Here is an 18,700-nt window from a genome sequence, read left to right as displayed (position 1 = left end):
TGCCAACCTAGGTAGCAACTTATCAGAGCCTGTTGTCAGTTTTGGTTCATAAATGGCGCCATATTGACTATTATTAAATGGTTGTGACGTCATCGGTCGAATGCTCCATTCATTTCAACGGGGCTCCCCAACGTTCGCACGTCTGTTATTTTTCGATAACGGACGGGTTGGTCTATAACAGACCGCTGTCAATGGCAACAAGACTTTTCCACTGCTAAAGCGACTTTTCAACAAGACTCTAATCAGCTGCTGTGATAGACAACACCTGTTGTCCTGGCTACCTAGCTGTTTCCTAGCGGTGTTCCACAACGGCACTGTTTTGTTTTGCGCAGCAACAATCTTAACATTAAATGGCCCTAAAGAAATGTCCCCGCCATGTGTGAATCATTTAAGTATATCCATATAATAAGCGGGTTAACTTTCGGCGAGTTTTCCGGTATCGCTTTGTGGAATAGCAGCACTTCAGAGAGAACAAGACCCCTCCGCTCCGCGTCGGGGTCTAAAGATTCTCTCTGTCGTGCTGCTATTCCACGGTAGCGACCTTCTCGCCGAACGTTAACCCTTACTTAATGATCAGGGGGCTAATAATTTTGTCCTTGTCATTTTTGCCCTTTTTTGTTTAAACTCATCGTAACAATAGAAAAATCCAAATTCAACTCATTGAACATTATCTCCATCAGTGTATTTGTTTCCAGAATAACAGAAACGGCTAATAATGGTCATTCTTACTGAGAAATCAAGAGAAATGTCTAATTTCAGGAGGGGGGCTAATAATATCGTCCTCAACTGTATCTTAAAGAAAAATTGGAGTAGGATATGACATGACTGTTTTGAAATTGATCAGACTTGCAGCTCAATGTGATTTAACAGTTTGATTTAAAATGAAAATAAATGAGATGATTAAGAAAAAGACGAATATTTGGCACAAGTCATTGGGGGGTTGCGTTTGATATGAAGGTCATCTTCCACATCTCGGTAGAATTTTTTTTTATACAAAAACCCAAATTAATGAGATGGCAGTGATGTTGGCGGAAGTCTTGGCTGCCTAACTAGGGTCAGAGCACAAATTATACTCTGCTTCACCCACACCCCAATAAATATTGATTTGGACATTTATTCGGAAATGAAGAAACTGAAATGTTTTTCGAAATTGTGAAGGAACAGAATGTTGTTTTTGTGGTTATTATTATTATTTTCCTTTCCAGTTTTAATTACTGTACTTAGTGGAAAACGATGATGTGGCAGAAGACAGGCAGCCATTCTCTATTCTCGTATTAGCCAATAAATGCACAACTCAAACTGCTACTGGTACTCGCACCCAGTGTTGCCAGATGTGTCTGACCAAAACCTGCCCAAAAGCTTCTAAAAAAAACGCCAAAATGCGCTAAATTCCGCCCAAAATCAACAAATTACGTTGACTTCTATGGGCCCAAAACGACTGAAAAAAGCCAAATGGCCAATTTTTCCCGTTTTACCCACAGACGCTCATCCCAAGTAGCCCAACTGGGCGGGCACCCAGCCAATCTGGCAACACTGCTCGCAGCCCCATATGCTGAAATGAAATTAGACTGAAATGGACGAGATGACTGTATCCTGATGACTGTGCTACCAATCTCAACGTGACGTGTGTGTGTGTCTCTCTCTCCCTCTCTGTCTGTCTCTCTCTCTCTCTCCCTCTCTCTCCCCCCCTCCCCCTCCCTCTCGTCTTCTTTCACAGAGCAATAGTCGTGGTTATTAAACTCATGCAAGCTAAGAGTTGGGCCGATTAAAATCATGCACGCAAGCATCTTTGAGTGGGGGCAGTGTTGGCAAGCTGTGCAGTGTGTGTGTGTGTGTGTGTGTGTGTGTGTGTGTGTGTGTGTGTGTGTGTGTGTGTGTGTGTGTGTGTGTGTGTGTGTGTGTGTGTTGCTTTGATGAGTTGTTGTGCGTAACCAAGGTCATGTGCTCCACCCCCTGCACCACTGATTTTTTTCACTCTGTGTGTGTGTGTGTGTGTGTGTGTGTGTGTGTGTGTGTGTGTGTGTGTGTGTGTGTGTGTGTGTGTGTGTGTGTGTGTGTGTGTGTGTGTGTGTGTGTGTGTGTGTGTGTGTATTATGCCTCCAAATCCACCATTTCACTCCTCTTTTCACACTGTTATTTCACTGGGAAGCAGAGATAGTAGGCTCACACACACATGTACATTTGTGTGTGTGCGCGTACGTACATGGGGGAATGGGGGGGGGTGCGCTAAGTTGTCTGGGAGGTCTCTGTCTGTGTTTGATCTGTGTGCCTTGCAGTTACGAGCATGATCAAAGCAATGGCGTAATTTCATTCCTAAAAACATCTCTCATGTTATCTTCAGTCACGCTGAAGTGGATATTATGTCGGGGGAGAGGAGTGTTACTGGAAGATTGCAGTGGATACGGTGCCCAAAGCAAAACACTGATAGGTCCCCCCAAACAGCCTGCCAAAGTCAAGGGCCCCTATCACCAATACGACAGGGTCCTGGGCCCAGGGGAAAATGCCCTGATTGCCTCCCCTATCACCCCGCCACTGAGTTCATCGTTACAGCTATGCTGTTCAGATCTCGTGGCGTCACACTGGATTTGTGACAAAGGAAAACCGCAGCACATTTCCTGCTCTGCGGCATAACTTTCAAGCATCCAGCTACCACCTTTACCCTTCTCACTCCAGGAAGCAGTAAAGTACTGTACACAAGTTTAACAGCAGTACCCACACCCAAACGTACAACACATAATAAAAATACCTTTGGATGTAGGTGCTGCTAAACTAATATTAGACTAATCAAATATTATTTTTAAGGCGGGTGCTGAAGTTAAGCTAGCTCCATGTAAACATACTGTATCTTATCTTTCAAGAGATATTTTATCATTTTGTTAAAGGGACACTGTGCAGAAAATGGTCAAAAAAGGTAAGCTTACTGCAACTATGCTGCTCATTGAAACTGGGCTGCCTATTGCCAAATGTGATCTGTACATGAAAGTTTACTAAGTAATAAACAAATATTTTCTAGTATGGTCCAAGTACAGTCATTTTTGCAGCTAAAAATTGCTATTTTTTGGAAATTAAAAATGGCGGACCAAAGAGAAGATCCCCCTTTTCATGTATGAAAAGTGCAATTTTCCCAGTCATAATGAATACTTAGAATTTGTAGTTATGAGCGGCTACAAGGCCAATTTGGCTTCAATTGTGCAAATTATGATACAAGCATGAAACTTGGCAGGTATGTGCTTAAGACCAATACCATCAAATCTACCTGATTGGCCAACTTGAAATGCGGCCATTTTTCCAAGATGGCCACAAAAAAGGGCTCCAGAAATGGATTTTTATTGCATAGAATTGACCTAGAAATTTATGATAAATGCATGAAAATCAACATGTATGTGGTTTTAAGAACGTATACGATCAAATCTACCTGATTGGCCACTTGAAATGGTGGGCCATTTTCCAAGATGGGCTGCCAAAAAAGACCCCAGAAATGGATTTATTTGCATAGAATTGACCTAGAAAATTATGATACAGGCATGAAATTCAACATGTATGTGCTCAAGACCAATATGATCAAATCTACCTGATTGGCCCACTTGAAATGGCGGCCATTTTCCAAGATGGCTGCCAAAAGGACACCAGAAAATTGATTTTATTGCATAGAATTTGACCTAGAAAATGATGATACAAGCATGAAATTCAGCATGTATGTGCTTAAGATCAATACGATCAAATCAACCAGATTGGCCACTTGAAATGGTGGCCATTTTTCCAAGATGGCCGCCAAAAGGACCCCAGACATTGATTTATTGCTTAGAATTGACCTAGCAAATATTGATACAAGCATGAAATTCAACATGTATGTGCTTAAGACCAGTGCAATCAAATTTACCCAATTACTCACTTGAAATGGCGGCCCATTTTCTAAGATGGCTCCAAAAAACTAAAAGACCCTTGAAAATAATTTATTGCCAACAGAATTATCCAAGCAATTTATGATGAACCTCGGTTTGTATGTGCGATTAAGCACCAATAGGCCTACAAATCAAGTCTACTTTATTTGCTACTTAAAATGCTGGCCATTTTCCAAGATGGCAGCCAAAAAGACCCTAGAAACTTTGAAAATGTCATATGTGCATATTGCAAAGAGGGTGGAAATATTTGTTCACTCTCCTTAAATATGTTAGCATGGATGATGAACTGATACAGATATTAAAATAGTACTGCAATGACACATAAGCCACTCACAGTATGACACACAAATAGCATGGTGATGACATTCTAATGCCGTTCTTAATTTAATATCAATGGAGGCAGTGCCCCCCCCCCACACCCCGAAGGTTATGAGATGCTAAAACAACATGACACTGCGGTAATAATTGTCAATAACGGCAATTCGTGGTTCTCCTCGATATTGCTGTTAAAACACAAAGGTACCCCAAAACAAGCAATGTCATGAATTTAGTTTATTTGCTCTTGGACATTAACATGTTTGATTTAGCTATCACATAATGGCTTTGCTTGTCAGCCTGGAACATTCAAAGTAAAGCCTCCTCCCGAGGCGTGGAACATTCTGTGGAATGCAACTTCTCTAGATCCAGTTGCGCCCTCTAACCCGAGGGTGAGGTAAGGCTGGTCGTGTCAAGGCCACCTGGATCCTCGCCTCTCCTATTAGGACGCATTACACCGGTCTTCCTGGGGTCGGACACCCCTTACTGTGTGTGTCTCCATTCGCTCAACAGAGCGCGAGTGTCAATTGTGCTGCCTGGAGTGCTGGCACAGGGTAGGCGACCGTGGTTAGCTAGACCATACCTTCTCCAATGAAGTATCTCAGGCCCCCCCTGCTCGACCAGATGCATGATCGAGGGGAAGTGTATCTTTGATGTCCCCCTTGGACTTTCAGGAACCAATAGTGTGTTGCCCACCCTCAAAACGGGTAATCCTATCCGGGGCTTTGCTTTGGCCAGCTTGCCTGTGGTGGTGGTTGCTTTGCTGCTGCTCCACTCTACTATGAAGCCCTAAAAGTCAAATACTAGGTTTTCTCCGTCCGCAACACGTGGGACCTACGGCCCTGAATAGAGTAATGGCTTTTTTTTTCTTTTCTAGCCAGCACGGTTTGCAACCTGCCAGATGGTTTGTAGCGTACTGAACATTCCTTCTGAGGAAATTTCCCCCTTGTGCCAAGGCCTGGTTTGCTAATTGGGGAATACCACTTGATATTGGAGGGCCTCACGCTACACCTCTGTGGGCTCCAGTCTACTCATCTTCTTCCTCTTCTCCCTGCCACATCGGTTACATCCCAGACGGGGGTGGTTTCCCCCCCCGTGCCACTGGGTTCCCTCCGCCCAACTGCGTTGCTGTCCGTGCGTATTGGATGGTCCGGACGCTTGGGCCTTTGTGGCGCCTGGGTGGCCTAGCCACTTCTCTTCCCCCTTCAGGGATTCGGAAACTTAAGAAACCACTGGGCCCTTGGGCGGGCTGTTGCGTCTCGAAAGCTGCGCGTTGGGCTGAGCAATGAATGCTTATCAACTGCCTGATGGGACCCGCTGCCTCTTCTTCGCCCTTCAACAGCTCTGGGCAACGGCAAGGAGAATGGGTCCACTGTGCCCCCGGCCAAGCTTTGTGTTTTTGCACATTTCTCTAGGATAAAGGCTACTCAAATCGGGGAGTTTTTTCAATACCCTCATAGGTGGATGTATCGAGTGTTTCGACAGAAAAGAGAATTATATTGTTACCGGAGGGTAAACTCTGGTTCTCTGAGGGAGATGAAACGAGGACAATCTCACTAGGATTGCTACACTCCACCCAACAAGGCCCCGGGGGGCCCCTCAAAGGTTTTTTAGTTGCCTCAGATTGAAGCTCAGAGCCCCAGCGCGACACCTCGGAATTTGATCCTCCTGAGGGGGGCGGGATCCCCAGCTTGTGCAGGCTCATTGGCTCATGACGCAGCAAGATTGAAAATCATGTTTTTTGGCAACATGGTCGCGGGCGTTACCCATAGTGAGATATGTACTGGTTCATAATGCCCCCTCAGAGAGCCGGGTTAACCCTTAGTAGGAGCCTATAATTTATAGTGCCTTTTTTTGCGTGATTATTTGTGTTTCCCCCCCCCCCCCTTTTGTTTTTTTTTTTTTTTTCTATGACATGAAATTCATTGGAAAGTCACAAACAGTGAATGTTAACATTGATTTGGCCCCACATCGTGCTAGATTAATTGCAAATTAATGAAGTTCTCTAGTGTCTTCTTTTGATGGCCCATCTTTAAAATGCACAAAATGAGTTGATTTGAATTATAGGCCTCATTGCTCCTTAAGAGCACACAACACACAAAATTTACAATACTTGTATCATCATTTGTTTTGCTCTCACCTTTGGGCTAACAATTCAGCCTTGTTTTTGTGGCCATATTATAAAATGGCTATTCCCATTTCAAGTGGCGAGTTTCAGAAAGATTTGAAATGTATTGTTTTTTTTTGCACAATTCATGCAAAAATTGAATGCTTGTAATAATAACTTGCTTGATTTTGAATCAATCACTCCTGTGTCAACAAATCCATTTCTGATGGTATATTGTTGTTGGCGTCCATCTTGGAAAAAATCGCCCGTCAATTTAAACTGAAAAATTCTTAGAATGTTATTGTGTTGGCTAAAAACAGCACATTAACTGCCAAATTTCCTTGTTGTGCTTGTAATCACATATTATTCCTCCTTTTCCTCAAATTCTGTGCAACAAATCCATTTTTAGATTCGTTCATGGTGGCCCATTTGAAAAAATTGCCAAAAACCACTAGCCCTCTACCCAATTGCAAAATGGCAAAATCAGGACAGAAAATTAGATCGAGTCATTGGTCTATAAGCACATACATGTTGAATCTCATGCTTTGTATTCAATACGTTTTTAGTCATTTTGATGCAATACATTCACTTTCTGGGGTCTTATATTTTTTTGGGCGGCCATCATACGGCCTCCCTTATGGAAAAATGGCCACCATTTTCAAAGTGGCCAATCAGGTAGGAAATCTTTGAACCCGTATTGGGTCTTAAGCACATAAACATGCTTGAATTTCATATGCCTGTATCAACAAATTTTCCCTAAGGTCCATTCTAATGCAATAAAAATCTATTTTCGGGGTCTTTTTTTTATGGGATCCATCCTTGGACAAATGGCCCGCCATATTAGAAGTTGGCCCGTCTGTAGTTTTGATTTGTAAGTATTGGTCTTTGAGCACAGATATATGTTAGGAATTTCATACCTGTATCATAATTTTACAAAGGATCCAATACATGCAATTAATCAATTTCTGGTGTCCTTTTTTTTGGTCATGCGAAAGGTACAAGGCCCATCCTTGGAAAATGGCCGGCCATTTACCTTTTTTTAAGTGGCCAATCAGGTAGATCTGATCAGATTTGTTCTATGAGCACATACATCGTTGAATTTCATGTTTGTATATCATAATTTTCTAGGTCAATTCCTATAGCAATAGGGAATCCATTTCTGGGGCGTATTTATTTCTTTTTGGCGGCCAATACTTGAAAATGTCCGCCATTTTCAAAGTGGGCCAATCGGTAATTTTGATCGTATGGGGTCATTAGCAACATACTTTGCCGAATTTTCACTGCTTGTATCATTAAGTTTGCACGATTTTTCCTGGAGCCCGCTTCCCCCCCCCCCCTAACTATTGATGCGGGTGGATAGAGTATTCATGAAAAAGGTAACATTAGTGAATGGGCAGCATGAATTCTGGAAATAAACAACTAAAAATCTCACACTGTGTCCCTTTAAAGGTAAGATGAATAGCCAATCATGGAGTTGCCTGGCAGCCTTGCTCAAAAAGTTGTCCTGTGTATCATAAATCTAATATAATGTTTTGCCATAGCCCTGAACGGCGTTGTATTTTCTGATTACTCTTAGTCAATTGAAAGTACATTTTGTGCTATCAAGGCTATCGAAACAGGAACATGCAGAGACAATTAGTTTGAAGTTGAGTGTGTTTATTGATCGAGCTTGCTATTAATATGTTTGTTTACTCTCCTAGCGTGATGGCTTTTCTCACTTATGTTCTAGCTGCTTCTTTAGCTGATGGCTGTGTTGCCGTGGTAACGAGTTTTCATTTATGAATCAGAGGTGGAAGCGGTGCAGCTTTTAGACTCCTCCCTCAGTGCCACGCAACACCAGCTTTCTTTCTTTCTTTCTTTCTTTCTTTCTTTCTTTCTTTCTTTCTTTCTTTCTTTCTTTCTTTCTTTCTTTCTTTCTTTCTTTTTCCTTTCATTTCTTTTCTTTCTTCTTTTCTTTCTTTTACCTTTCTTCCCTTTCCTTTTTCCCCCATTTTCCCCCCTTCCACCCCTTTCTTCTTCCTCCTTCACTCCCTTCATTTTTCTTTCCTTTCCTTTTCCTTCTCGTCCTTTCCCTGTTTCTTTTTTCTTTCTTTCTTCTTTCCCTTTCGGTCTGCCCTTATTATTTATATTTTTTATTTGTTTCCCCTTTTTCCCTTCTTTCTCTCTCCCTACATCACCCCCCACCACTCCATCCTATTTTCCCCCTCGTCTCCTCCCTCCATACTCTCCATCCTCTCCCTCCCATCTCATTCTCTTCTCCTCTCCTCTCTCGTCTCCTCTCTCTCTCTCTCTCTCCTCATCACGTCACCTCACACGCCCCCTCCTCTCTCTCTCTCAACATACCGATTTTTATTCTTCTACTTCCTCCTCCCTTTCTCCTTTTCCCCCCCTCTCTTTTCTTCTTTCTTCAGTTTTCCCTCCATTTACACTAACATAACCCGACCCGGACACAACGACACACACACACACACACACACACACACTCTCTCAACATCCTGCTTCCCCTCTCACCACCTACGTGCTCTGTTCACAATGACCTATCCACCCACGCACTGCAGCTCACACACACACACACACACGCACACACACACACACACACACACACACACACACACACACACAATCACACACACACACTCACAACGACACATACACATACACATACACACACACACACACACATCACATCAACGGACAATCACTCCCCAACAAACCACACACACACACACACACACAAGCGCGTGTGCACACACGCCATATGTGCAGACACGCTACACTAGTCATCCTTTTGCATGCAGGTATGCATAGATACCCCCCATGGAGACCAATAGGTGTGTGTGTGTGTGTGTGTGTGTGTGTGTGTGTGTGTGTGTGTGTGTGTGTGTGTGTGTGTGTGTGTGTGTGTGTGTGTTGTGTGTGTGTGTGTGTGTGTGTGTGTGTGTGTGTGAACATGTGCGTGCGTGCGTGCGTGCACACGTGTGTGTGTGTGCATGTGTGTGCATACTCGTGACTGAGTGCCTGTGTTTTTGCACAAAAAAATGAAAAAAGAGAAAAAAAGATTTCCACTTCAGTAGATTTGCAGTGGGCTCGTATTAGTCAATAAACGCATAACTCAAACTGCTAACGCGGTACTCCGCAGGCCCCATATGCGGAAATGAAAATTTAGAACAGAAATGGACGTGATGACTGTAATCCTGAATACTGTGCTACCAAACTCAACGGGAACTGTGTGTGTGGTTCTCTCTCTCCCTCTCTGTCTGTCCTCCCCTCTCTCTTTTTCAACTCCCCTCTCTTGTCTTCTGCCCCCCCGCCCCCTCTCCGATGAATACTCCCGCTCTAATCTGGCCCCCCCCCCTCCTCGCTCTCACCATCCCCAGGTCACCTCTCTCTCTCCACTCTTCACTCATCTGTCTGTCTGTCCTCTATTCTCTCTCTCTTTCTCTCTCTCTCTCTCTCTCTCTCTCTCTCTCTCTCTCTCTCTCTCTAGACAAGGCCAATAGCAACAACTTCCCTGAGCTGGATGAAGAGATCGACTTTCTCTCCTCTGTCATCTCAAAGCAGCAGGATTCAGACTCAGGTGAGTGTGAGAGAGAGAGAGAGAGAGAGAGAGAGAGAGAGAGAGAGAGAGAGAGAGAGAGAGAGAATTAGTGAGTGATTATCAGTGAATGAGTATGAAAATGCATTTGCATGTATCGTACGTCCATTTCATTTCTTCATTCTCGCAATACAATGACAAGTGTGTGTGTAAATGTAAATGCCATGAGCTTTAAATGCCGTGGCAAATATTTGATCATGTCCATTATCAGAATAGAGCAGGTGTAAATTATGCGTGCGTTCATGCGTGTGCAGGCGCGCGTGTGTGTGTACAACACACGTGTGCTGTGCACTTGCTGTAAACATGCATCATATCACTTTCACATAATCTCTTTCACAAACTTGACTTTCCATTTCCACCTCAGCAGCCTCCTCCTCTCAGGTCGACTCGAAAGCCAAGGCGGACCACAATCTCGCCGCTGAGGCCTTCCCCTCGCCTCACCAGAGCCAGGCCCAGGTCCCCACAACCACAGAGCCACCACCAGCCCCAGCCCTAGAGCCCAGAGTGGGGAGCTCCAGAGCCGACAGCAGCGCCAGCGGCGGCGGTGTCACCACGGCCTTGCCCAACTCCACCGCCACCAATGACACCACGTCAGCCTGGCACCTGCCAGTCACACACTACCGAATTGCCGTAGTGGGGGCCTAAGAGGAGGGGGCCCACCACAGCCATAAACAAAGAACTCTACCAATGACCATACCTTCCTCAGTGAGTGCTTCACTTCAAACAAGCTAACGACTACTGCTTTGCATCTGCACTTGTTGTTCTGTGGGTAGTTGACGTGACGTGTCAATTTTGCTGTCACAGGCTCTTCAAATTAAGTTAATTCATGCTTTCAAAATGCTTAATGTTTCAAATGGTTAAGCTTATCTCTATGTAAATACTTAACGTAAAACAAACTAAGCCTACATTGTATCTGCACTTGTTGTTCTGTATATTTTCTGTGCACTTCGTGCTGTATCTACTAGTGATGTTGGCTATGATTATGTCCTCGATTGTAAGTCGCTTTGGTTAAAAAGAGCTTGCCAAATGCTATGTAATGTAATGTAAAAAAAAGGCGTTTTAAAAAAGAATAAAAAAAGGGGGAAAAAAAAAATGGGGAAAAAAAAAAAAAAAAAAAAAAAAAAGTGTTTAAAAAAGGCGTTGTGGTGGTCAGCTTAACCAATGAATACGCTTTTTGTTAGTATGTGTGGTTGTATTCAGGTTTACCAATTACCACACCTTCCTTAGTAAGTGCTGCTGTGGTCAGTTTCTTTTTTAATCTGTTAAGACATGGCCCCTGATTTAAACTTTCTGTTACCTGTTAATGACAATGGCCAGGTCATAATATTTGAATTTATTTTCATCAACAAAGAGTAACGAAATTGTGGTAAGCGGATCAATAACAACACAGACTATATGAACACAAACTGCTATGGAAGCCATATGAACACACACAGCCATGGAAGCCATATCTTAAAAATTGGAATCACAATTTTCCAGAACCTGCAACCTTTTTGGTGAGGGCCCGCACACCTCGAATGTTTCTTTTTTAGCAGGTGCAGCTTTTCAAGGTACTCCAGTCTTCGTTTAACTCAAGGAAGAGCGCGACACTGCTTCTTCACAAATCACCACTTTTTTCTTTTTGTGCAGTGTCGCGCTCTTCCTTGAGTTAAACGAGAACCTGTTACCTTGTCATATGTTGGCAAAATGTTTAATTTCTTTGCCTTTTTTCATACAGTGTGTAGACACATTCAGTAGTATATATAAATGCAGTCCATTTACATTCACAGCAACTATTTGGCTAGTGCTAGTTCAGTGATTTTCAAAGTGTGGTCCGGGGACCACTAGTGGTCCGCGACACGAAGCTCCAGGTGGTCCCGGACTGAGGGGATTTCTACTTTTTTTTCCAAGGATAAAACCTAGCAATAGGCTACAATTTGTAACAATTTTCATGTTTTCACAAACTCAATAAAAGACAGGCTTATAGTGTGAATAAAAAGTAAGTGATCTGCATCAAAATTAGCAGTGTCAAATTAGCACCCATCAACTGCCAATTCAGTTGACAGGTGGTCCCTGATCATTTTTGGGGGGGACAAAGTGGTCCTCGGTCTGAAAGAGTTTGAGAAACACTGTGCTAGTTCCTTAAGTGTGTCCCCTCTGTTTTTTTTTCCAGTTCTGACCACTGTGTGTCTCTTGGTGGGAGCGTCGGTTCTGGTCTTGGCCACTACTTTCTGGATCAGGTATGTCTGCACATGGTTGTTTGTGAATGGAGTTAACGACAATGTTTTACGTCATACTCTTGTTGCAGTCGTTTTCGGTACAGATGTGTATTAAGTAAAAGTAGAAGTATTCTCACAGTGTATCTACCTCATTACGTACAGTTCCACATGAAATATGACGGTACATGTATTTCATAAAGAATTGTTAGAAATTACATTTGCAATACAATGAAGTTATATTTTCAGGGGACCTAGTGAAGGTTGGGTCTGTTGTAAAGTTGGCCTCCTCTAATATAGGCCTGTAGTGCAGGAGGAAATCCTGGTTTGTGTTCATAGTATGGCCCCTTGGAGGACTTTATAACATTTGAAGTGGCCCCTTGGGTATGAAAAAGGTTTCCCACCCCTGCTGTAGTGAATCGGGTAAGATAGACTGGTCCTCCCCTGGGTATAAGGCACTATAGCAAACAAGCACGTTTACCGCCACAGATAACGCTATAGAGAAGCTCCACACTCTCCTCCCCACTGTGAAGGTCCTCTTTACTCTAAATGAACATGTTGACTCAAGCTGTTAGTTTATTTACATTCTCCACACTACTGACGTTCGCAGAACGCGCACACACACACACACATGTAAACACGCACACACACACACACACACACACACACACACACACACACACACACACACACACACACAACACACACACACACACACACAACAACTGTAACCACACACGCACATGTACGCACAACGTACACACACTAACACACACAAACCACACCCCACAACCACACACACAACCACACGAGCACGAACACACACACACAGACACCACACGCACACCACACACACACACACACACACACACACACGCACACATGTCACACACACAACACCACACACATCCACAAGACACACCAAATCTACACACACACACACACACACACACACACAACCGCACCCCAAGTTCATGCTACTTCGTCAGCCTTTACACTCAAAAACATCAATTTGCAGAATTTGCACAGCTGTTTTTTTTCCAAATAGTTAGAGCAAGAAGCACTGAGAGATTGTAAGGTTTCATACAGTTAGATGCACTACGCAGGGGTAGATTAATACTCATGAAAATGAAAAGGGCTTTTTTAACACCGCTGCTATTCGACATCTTGGATTGTATTTCAGTGGCCCTGCCCCGTGGTGAACCAGTAGGGCACTCGCCTGCCATGCGACTGAGCCTGGTTCAATTCTCGGCCCGGGTCCTTTGCCGACCCCTCCCCGTCTCTCTCCCAATTCGCTTCCTGTCCATCTCTCACACTGTCCTATCAAATAAAGTCGAAAAAGACCAAAAAAAATATTTTTAAAAGTCGACCCTCTCCCAATTTGCTTCCTGTCCACCTCTCACACTGTCCTATGAAATAAAGTTGAAAAGGACCAAAAAATAAATCTAAAACAAAAAAAAAAGTAATGGGTTTCAGATAGTTTCAAGTTGATGGTTGCAAATATACCTGCGTGTCTGCTGATTTAAATGATGGCAGTGAAGAACTTGCTCTCTGTTGCCCCCCTCAGGTTGCGCAGAGGAATGCGTCTGGCGCAGAAAGTGGACTATCCAGCCTTCGGAGTCCTGCCACCGCAACCACCAGACAACACTTCGGTAGGCACCCTACACACACACACACACACACACACACACACACACACACACACACACACACACACACACACACACACACACACACACACACACACACACACTGAGACAGATGAACATGACAAACATGAACACATGCACACATACAGTACAAGGGACGGGGGGACTGTTCATCTCTAACTTACATGTACCTGTATGCCTCTCTCTTGTTCCAGTCTGGAGACAACAAGCTGGCCCACAGTGCCCAGATGTACCACTACCAGCACCAGAAGCAGCAGATGCTCTCCCTCAAGTAAGTCAATGGCGTTTGGAGCAAGGAGAGGATAGATAGGAGGGTTCAGTGACGTCATAACAGCGTAGTATGGCTTGGCCGCGAGGGGAGTCCTATTTCTTCTACGGTCAGTATGTGAGGCCGCTGTCCTTAATCATTCCCTGCAATTACTGCGGACTGACAGCTGCAGTTCATTTGGCCACACACTGAACACTGACAACTGGATATCCTCTTTCGGCCAATTTTTTTGCGGAATTTCCGGATTTTGGGGAGTCACAATTTTTATCCATCATGGTGTCGCACCCACTTACCATGCGCACCGTGTCTGTAAGCTGCGCCCATGTACTACACCGTTGCCAATGCATTTCCCCCCCGAGTGATAGTTCTTATCCAATTCTACTTTCTTTGGTTTGGAGGTTGGGGTGAACATCCAAAAACAATTATCCAGGTGCCGGTAACGCTTTTCTTTACGTTACAGTAATTACTGTGTACTTTCTGTGTAACGACAGGGTAACAGACAGAAGTTACATGGTATCTAACGGTTAAAAGGGGGGTAATTACAAAGTAAATACTATGTAATACACATATCTCAAGAATTACTATGAATCTACTGCGTATTTTCTAACCATCTAATCATCAAACTTCTCTCTGTTACCCTGTTGTTACCCAATTAATGGTACAGTAGCTACTTTGTAATTACCCCCTTTTTGCCCATTAGATACCATGTAACTTCTCTCTGTTACCCTGTTGTTACCCAGACAGTACACAGTAATTACGTAGGGTAACTGTACCGTAAAGTAAAGCGTTACCCTTTATTTCATTATGCAAACCGTGATGTAACAAAATCGCCCCCATGGACGTTTTCTTAAAGGGACACTGTGTGAGATTTTTAGTTGTTTATTTCCAGAATTCATTCTGCCCATTCACTAATGTTACCTTTTTCATGAATACTTACCACCACCATCAAATTCTAAGTATTCATTATGACTGGAAAAATTGCACTTTTCATACATGAAAAGGGGGATCTTTTCCATGGTCCGCCATTTTGAATTTCCCGAAATTAGCCATTTTTAGCTGCAAAAATGACTGTACTTGGACCATACTAGAAAATATTTGTGTATTACTTAGTTAACTTTCATTTAAAGATCAAATTTGGCATTAGGCAGCCCATTTTCAATGAGCTGCATAGTTGCAGTACCTTTTTTGACCATTTCCTGCACATTGTCCCTTTAAGTGTTTCATCTCTTGTAGAGGGTCTCTGAGCCAGAGCTCTACCACTGCTGGTAGCAGCTGTGTTGGACTGCGCTGTGCTACCAGGCCAAAGGACATCAACGACATTATCGTTTTGTCAAATTGAGTTCAGAGTGGTCAGGTTGAGTTTAGAGTGGGAATTGATTTTGTAGCAAAACCCCTAAACGAACTCCGAAATCCAATTTACCACCCATCAGTCACTACGTTTTCTCTATTCAATTCTGTACTTGTAACAGACACAATGGTCAATATCAACATAGAAATAACAAAGTACAAAGGTTAAATAGAAGACAGACAAGGATATGTGTGTGCACAAGGAAATGTCCATTTTGTCCTTTGTTATTTGAATCTTAGCATCTTGCTGGTCTTGTGACTAAATCTTTTGTTTCTTAGTATTGTGAGACACAAAGACTTATGTGCTATTAAGTGCCAATAAAACATCTACAAATGTTAGTGAATGATTGACTTGGCAGCAGATTGAGTGGAACTGTTGTGGTACATGCATGTGTGCGCACGTTTGTGTGTTTGCATGTGCGTGTGTATGTAAGAGAAAGAGTGTGTGTGTGTGTGCACGTGTGCATGTTTGTGTGCATGTTTGTTTGTGTTTGTGTGTGCACATCTTTGAGTGTGTGCATGTGAATGCGTGTGTAAGAGAGAGTACAATATGTGAGTGTGTAAGAGAGCGTGAGTGTTTGCTTTTGCTGTGTCGAATATTCACCTCTGATTGTTCCTTGTTGTGTCCCCATCAGGCACAGGGACGAGGCGAAGATGCCAGAGTCTGGAGCCACTTCAGACGAAGAGAATGAAGACGGCGACTTCACAGTCTACGAGTGCCCAGGACTGGCCCCGGTGAGTTGCAGTACTCCTCTACCCTCTCTTTCAATCAGTGTGTGTGTGCAATGTGTGTGTGCATGTGCGTGTTTGTGTGTGTGTACATGTGTGTCTCTTTGTGTGTGTGTGTGTGTCTGTCTGTCTGTCTGTCTGTCTGTGTGTGTGTGTGTGTGTGTGTGTGTGTGTGTGTGTGTGTGTGTGTGTGTGTGTGTGTGGAGTGTGGGTGTGGAGTGTGTGTGAGTGTGTGTGGTGTGTGTGGTGTGTGTGTGTGTGTGTGTGTGTGTGTGTGTGTGTGTGTGTGTGTGTGTTCGTATGATTGTGTGTGTGTGTGTGTGTGTGTGTGTGTGTGTGTGCCTGCCTGTGTGTGTGTGATTGTGTGTGATTGTATCTGAGTGTGTGTCTGTGTGCGTGATTGTGTGTCCTGATCAGATCACGTCATAGTCCAGGTGCACTGTAGTCCAGGCATGCTGAAGGAGCCGTTGATGTGTTACCATGCCTTCTTGACTCCACCATGATTGCCACTTGCTACTTGCACCATGATTGCTACTCCATCGTAGCCTCTTACTGCAGATGGGGTCACCGGCGGGCCTATTCACTATTTGCTGAAAATACTCAACTAGTGTACATCATAGCTACGTACGCACAGGGCCGCTGACGGCTAATACAGTCAATGTAATGAAGACCCAATTATGGGCCCCCAATCTCCCTGGGCCCGGGAGTAAGTAACAGATTAAGACATAGCCATTACAATTTTGGTGACCGTAAGGTTATAGGCTCTGCGCTATTAAAACACCAAGGAAGTCTTGTGAAAGTCACATTGTATGCACAGGATGGATAACAGCCACAGGTTAGCGTTAGCATGTGTGAGTGATGCCGTGCATGGCTGGCTAACGTGTAGTAGCCATAGGTTACCGTCAGTATGGGTGCGTTACAATATGCAACCTTGAGTCCTCCACTTGTGCTTGTGGCCTCGCCTCGCCCCGCCCCCTGGCCCCTCCTCTGTGGAGAAAACAATAAAGTTTCCCAGCTGTCAGCCTAGCCACAACAACTTTTGGGGGCACTGTTTTTCATTCACCATCCCTATTGCAAATGAGAAAATGACTTTAGAGCTTTTGCAAGTCTCTGGGTCCGTTCGAAACAGGGAAGGCAGCTGTCTTTCCAGTGAGCTAACTGGACATCGAGTCATGAAGTGTGGATCGAAACGAAAAATTGCTTTATTTCCTCCCTCGGCAGTTGACTGCATTTGTGGGCGTAACGGGGATATTTGAGGTCAGAATCAGATGCTGACTTCGCTGCCTTGGTACCCAACATGCTGTGCGCCCCCTCCCTCTCAACCGGAAACCTGGAAAACAAACATGGCTACTACCTTATCATACTCTTTATTCTGACACTTATGTATGTAGTTATTGAAAATCGAATGCATAAATCAGCATTGTAGTATCTAAATATGCTGTCGCTAGATCTATTTATAGCCTATTGTACGATTTCGCCGTCTGACGATCATTCATCGTTCAAATAGCATGCGTAAGCTAAGCGCTAACGTGATGAACGTAACTCCCGCCATAGAATCGTTGTAACATCAAATGCACAAGGCAGCGCACTCGCTAGTGCCGTTCGTAACGGCTGCCTCATCAGCTAACTTCACCTATCTGATCAGTGACCTGTTCATGTAGGAGGAGAGTCATCGAGTCACTGCCTCCCGTTTCGAATTGAGCCTCTGATATGTTATGCTGTTGTCAGTGATGTCATCATGACGTATTACTTCCTGGTACGAGGAAACAAGCCCAAGTGGGGGAGGCAAGGTCGCATATTGTAACGCACTCCATGTGTGCGTGATGCCGTGCGTGGCTGGCTAGCGTGTAGTAGCCACAGGTTAGCGTCAGCATGTGTGCGTGATGCCGTGCGTGGCTGGCTAGCGGCCTCGCGTGCACTTGCTGGCACGGCCACTGATAACTGTGATTCACCAGTGTCCAGTCATCTCTCTTCCCTATCCAGTGTCCAGTCATCTCTCTTCCCTATCCTCCGGCATATTCGGTGACTAATGTAACGTGACTCACTAATGGCCATAGTGAAAAGCCATACTCTCAAATGTGTAAATCTGTAAATGTTATGAGTGGTTTAAGTTTGAAAGCATGACAAGCGCTTCGGCCTCTTCAGCTCTCTTAGCATCATAAAGAAGAATTCCGGTCAATTTCAATATACGTACTCTGACCAATATTATGATCTGTATTTCAGAGTGTGGCTTTTTACTTTTAAACAGAAGAAAAACTGGTTCCATGCACCCGAAGACCTCAATTCCTGGGGTTGAATGAGCAATTGCTCTCAAAAACTTGATGGTCATGTGCTCTCTCCTCCTCTGACGCATCTGACTGTGACGACTGATTCACCAGAGGCTGCAGAGGACCTCATTCGAATTTTTGAATTTTTTGTAAAGTATTAAAATATTATTGATGCAGACCACTTTCTCACATGATCTAATTCACTAATTAACAATTTCTTCTCTTCTCTTCTCTTCTCTTCTCTTCTCATATATCTCTTCTCTTCTCTTCTTTCCTTTATCTCCTCTCCTCTCCTCTCCTCACCT

At 43.9% G+C, this 18,700-nt stretch overlaps 1 protein-coding gene across 1 annotated transcript in view; it reads left to right on the top strand.

The window, feature by feature from the left end:
• npdc1b (neural proliferation, differentiation and control, 1b) overlaps window positions 1-18,700 on the top strand; it is a 62,882-nt gene that overhangs the window by 43,218 nt on the left and 964 nt on the right. The window contains exons 3-9 of the mRNA XM_063195914.1: window positions 9,812-9,901; window positions 10,284-10,528; window positions 10,597-10,624; window positions 12,072-12,138; window positions 13,682-13,766; window positions 13,979-14,055; window positions 16,035-16,134. Coding sequence (XP_063051984.1) covers window positions 9,812-9,901; window positions 10,284-10,528; window positions 10,597-10,624; window positions 12,072-12,138; window positions 13,682-13,766; window positions 13,979-14,055; window positions 16,035-16,134 — 692 coding nt within the window. The remainder of the gene's footprint in view (window positions 1-9,811; window positions 9,902-10,283; window positions 10,529-10,596; window positions 10,625-12,071; window positions 12,139-13,681; window positions 13,767-13,978; window positions 14,056-16,034; window positions 16,135-18,700) is intronic.

The sequence above is a fragment of the Engraulis encrasicolus genome, chromosome 3 (genome assembly GCF_034702125.1).
Source record: "Engraulis encrasicolus isolate BLACKSEA-1 chromosome 3, IST_EnEncr_1.0, whole genome shotgun sequence".
NCBI classification, from domain to species: domain Eukaryota; kingdom Metazoa; phylum Chordata; class Actinopteri; order Clupeiformes; family Engraulidae; genus Engraulis; species Engraulis encrasicolus.
The sequence above is the reverse complement of the archived record's forward strand: the minus strand, read 5'-3'. Positions and strand labels throughout refer to the sequence as shown.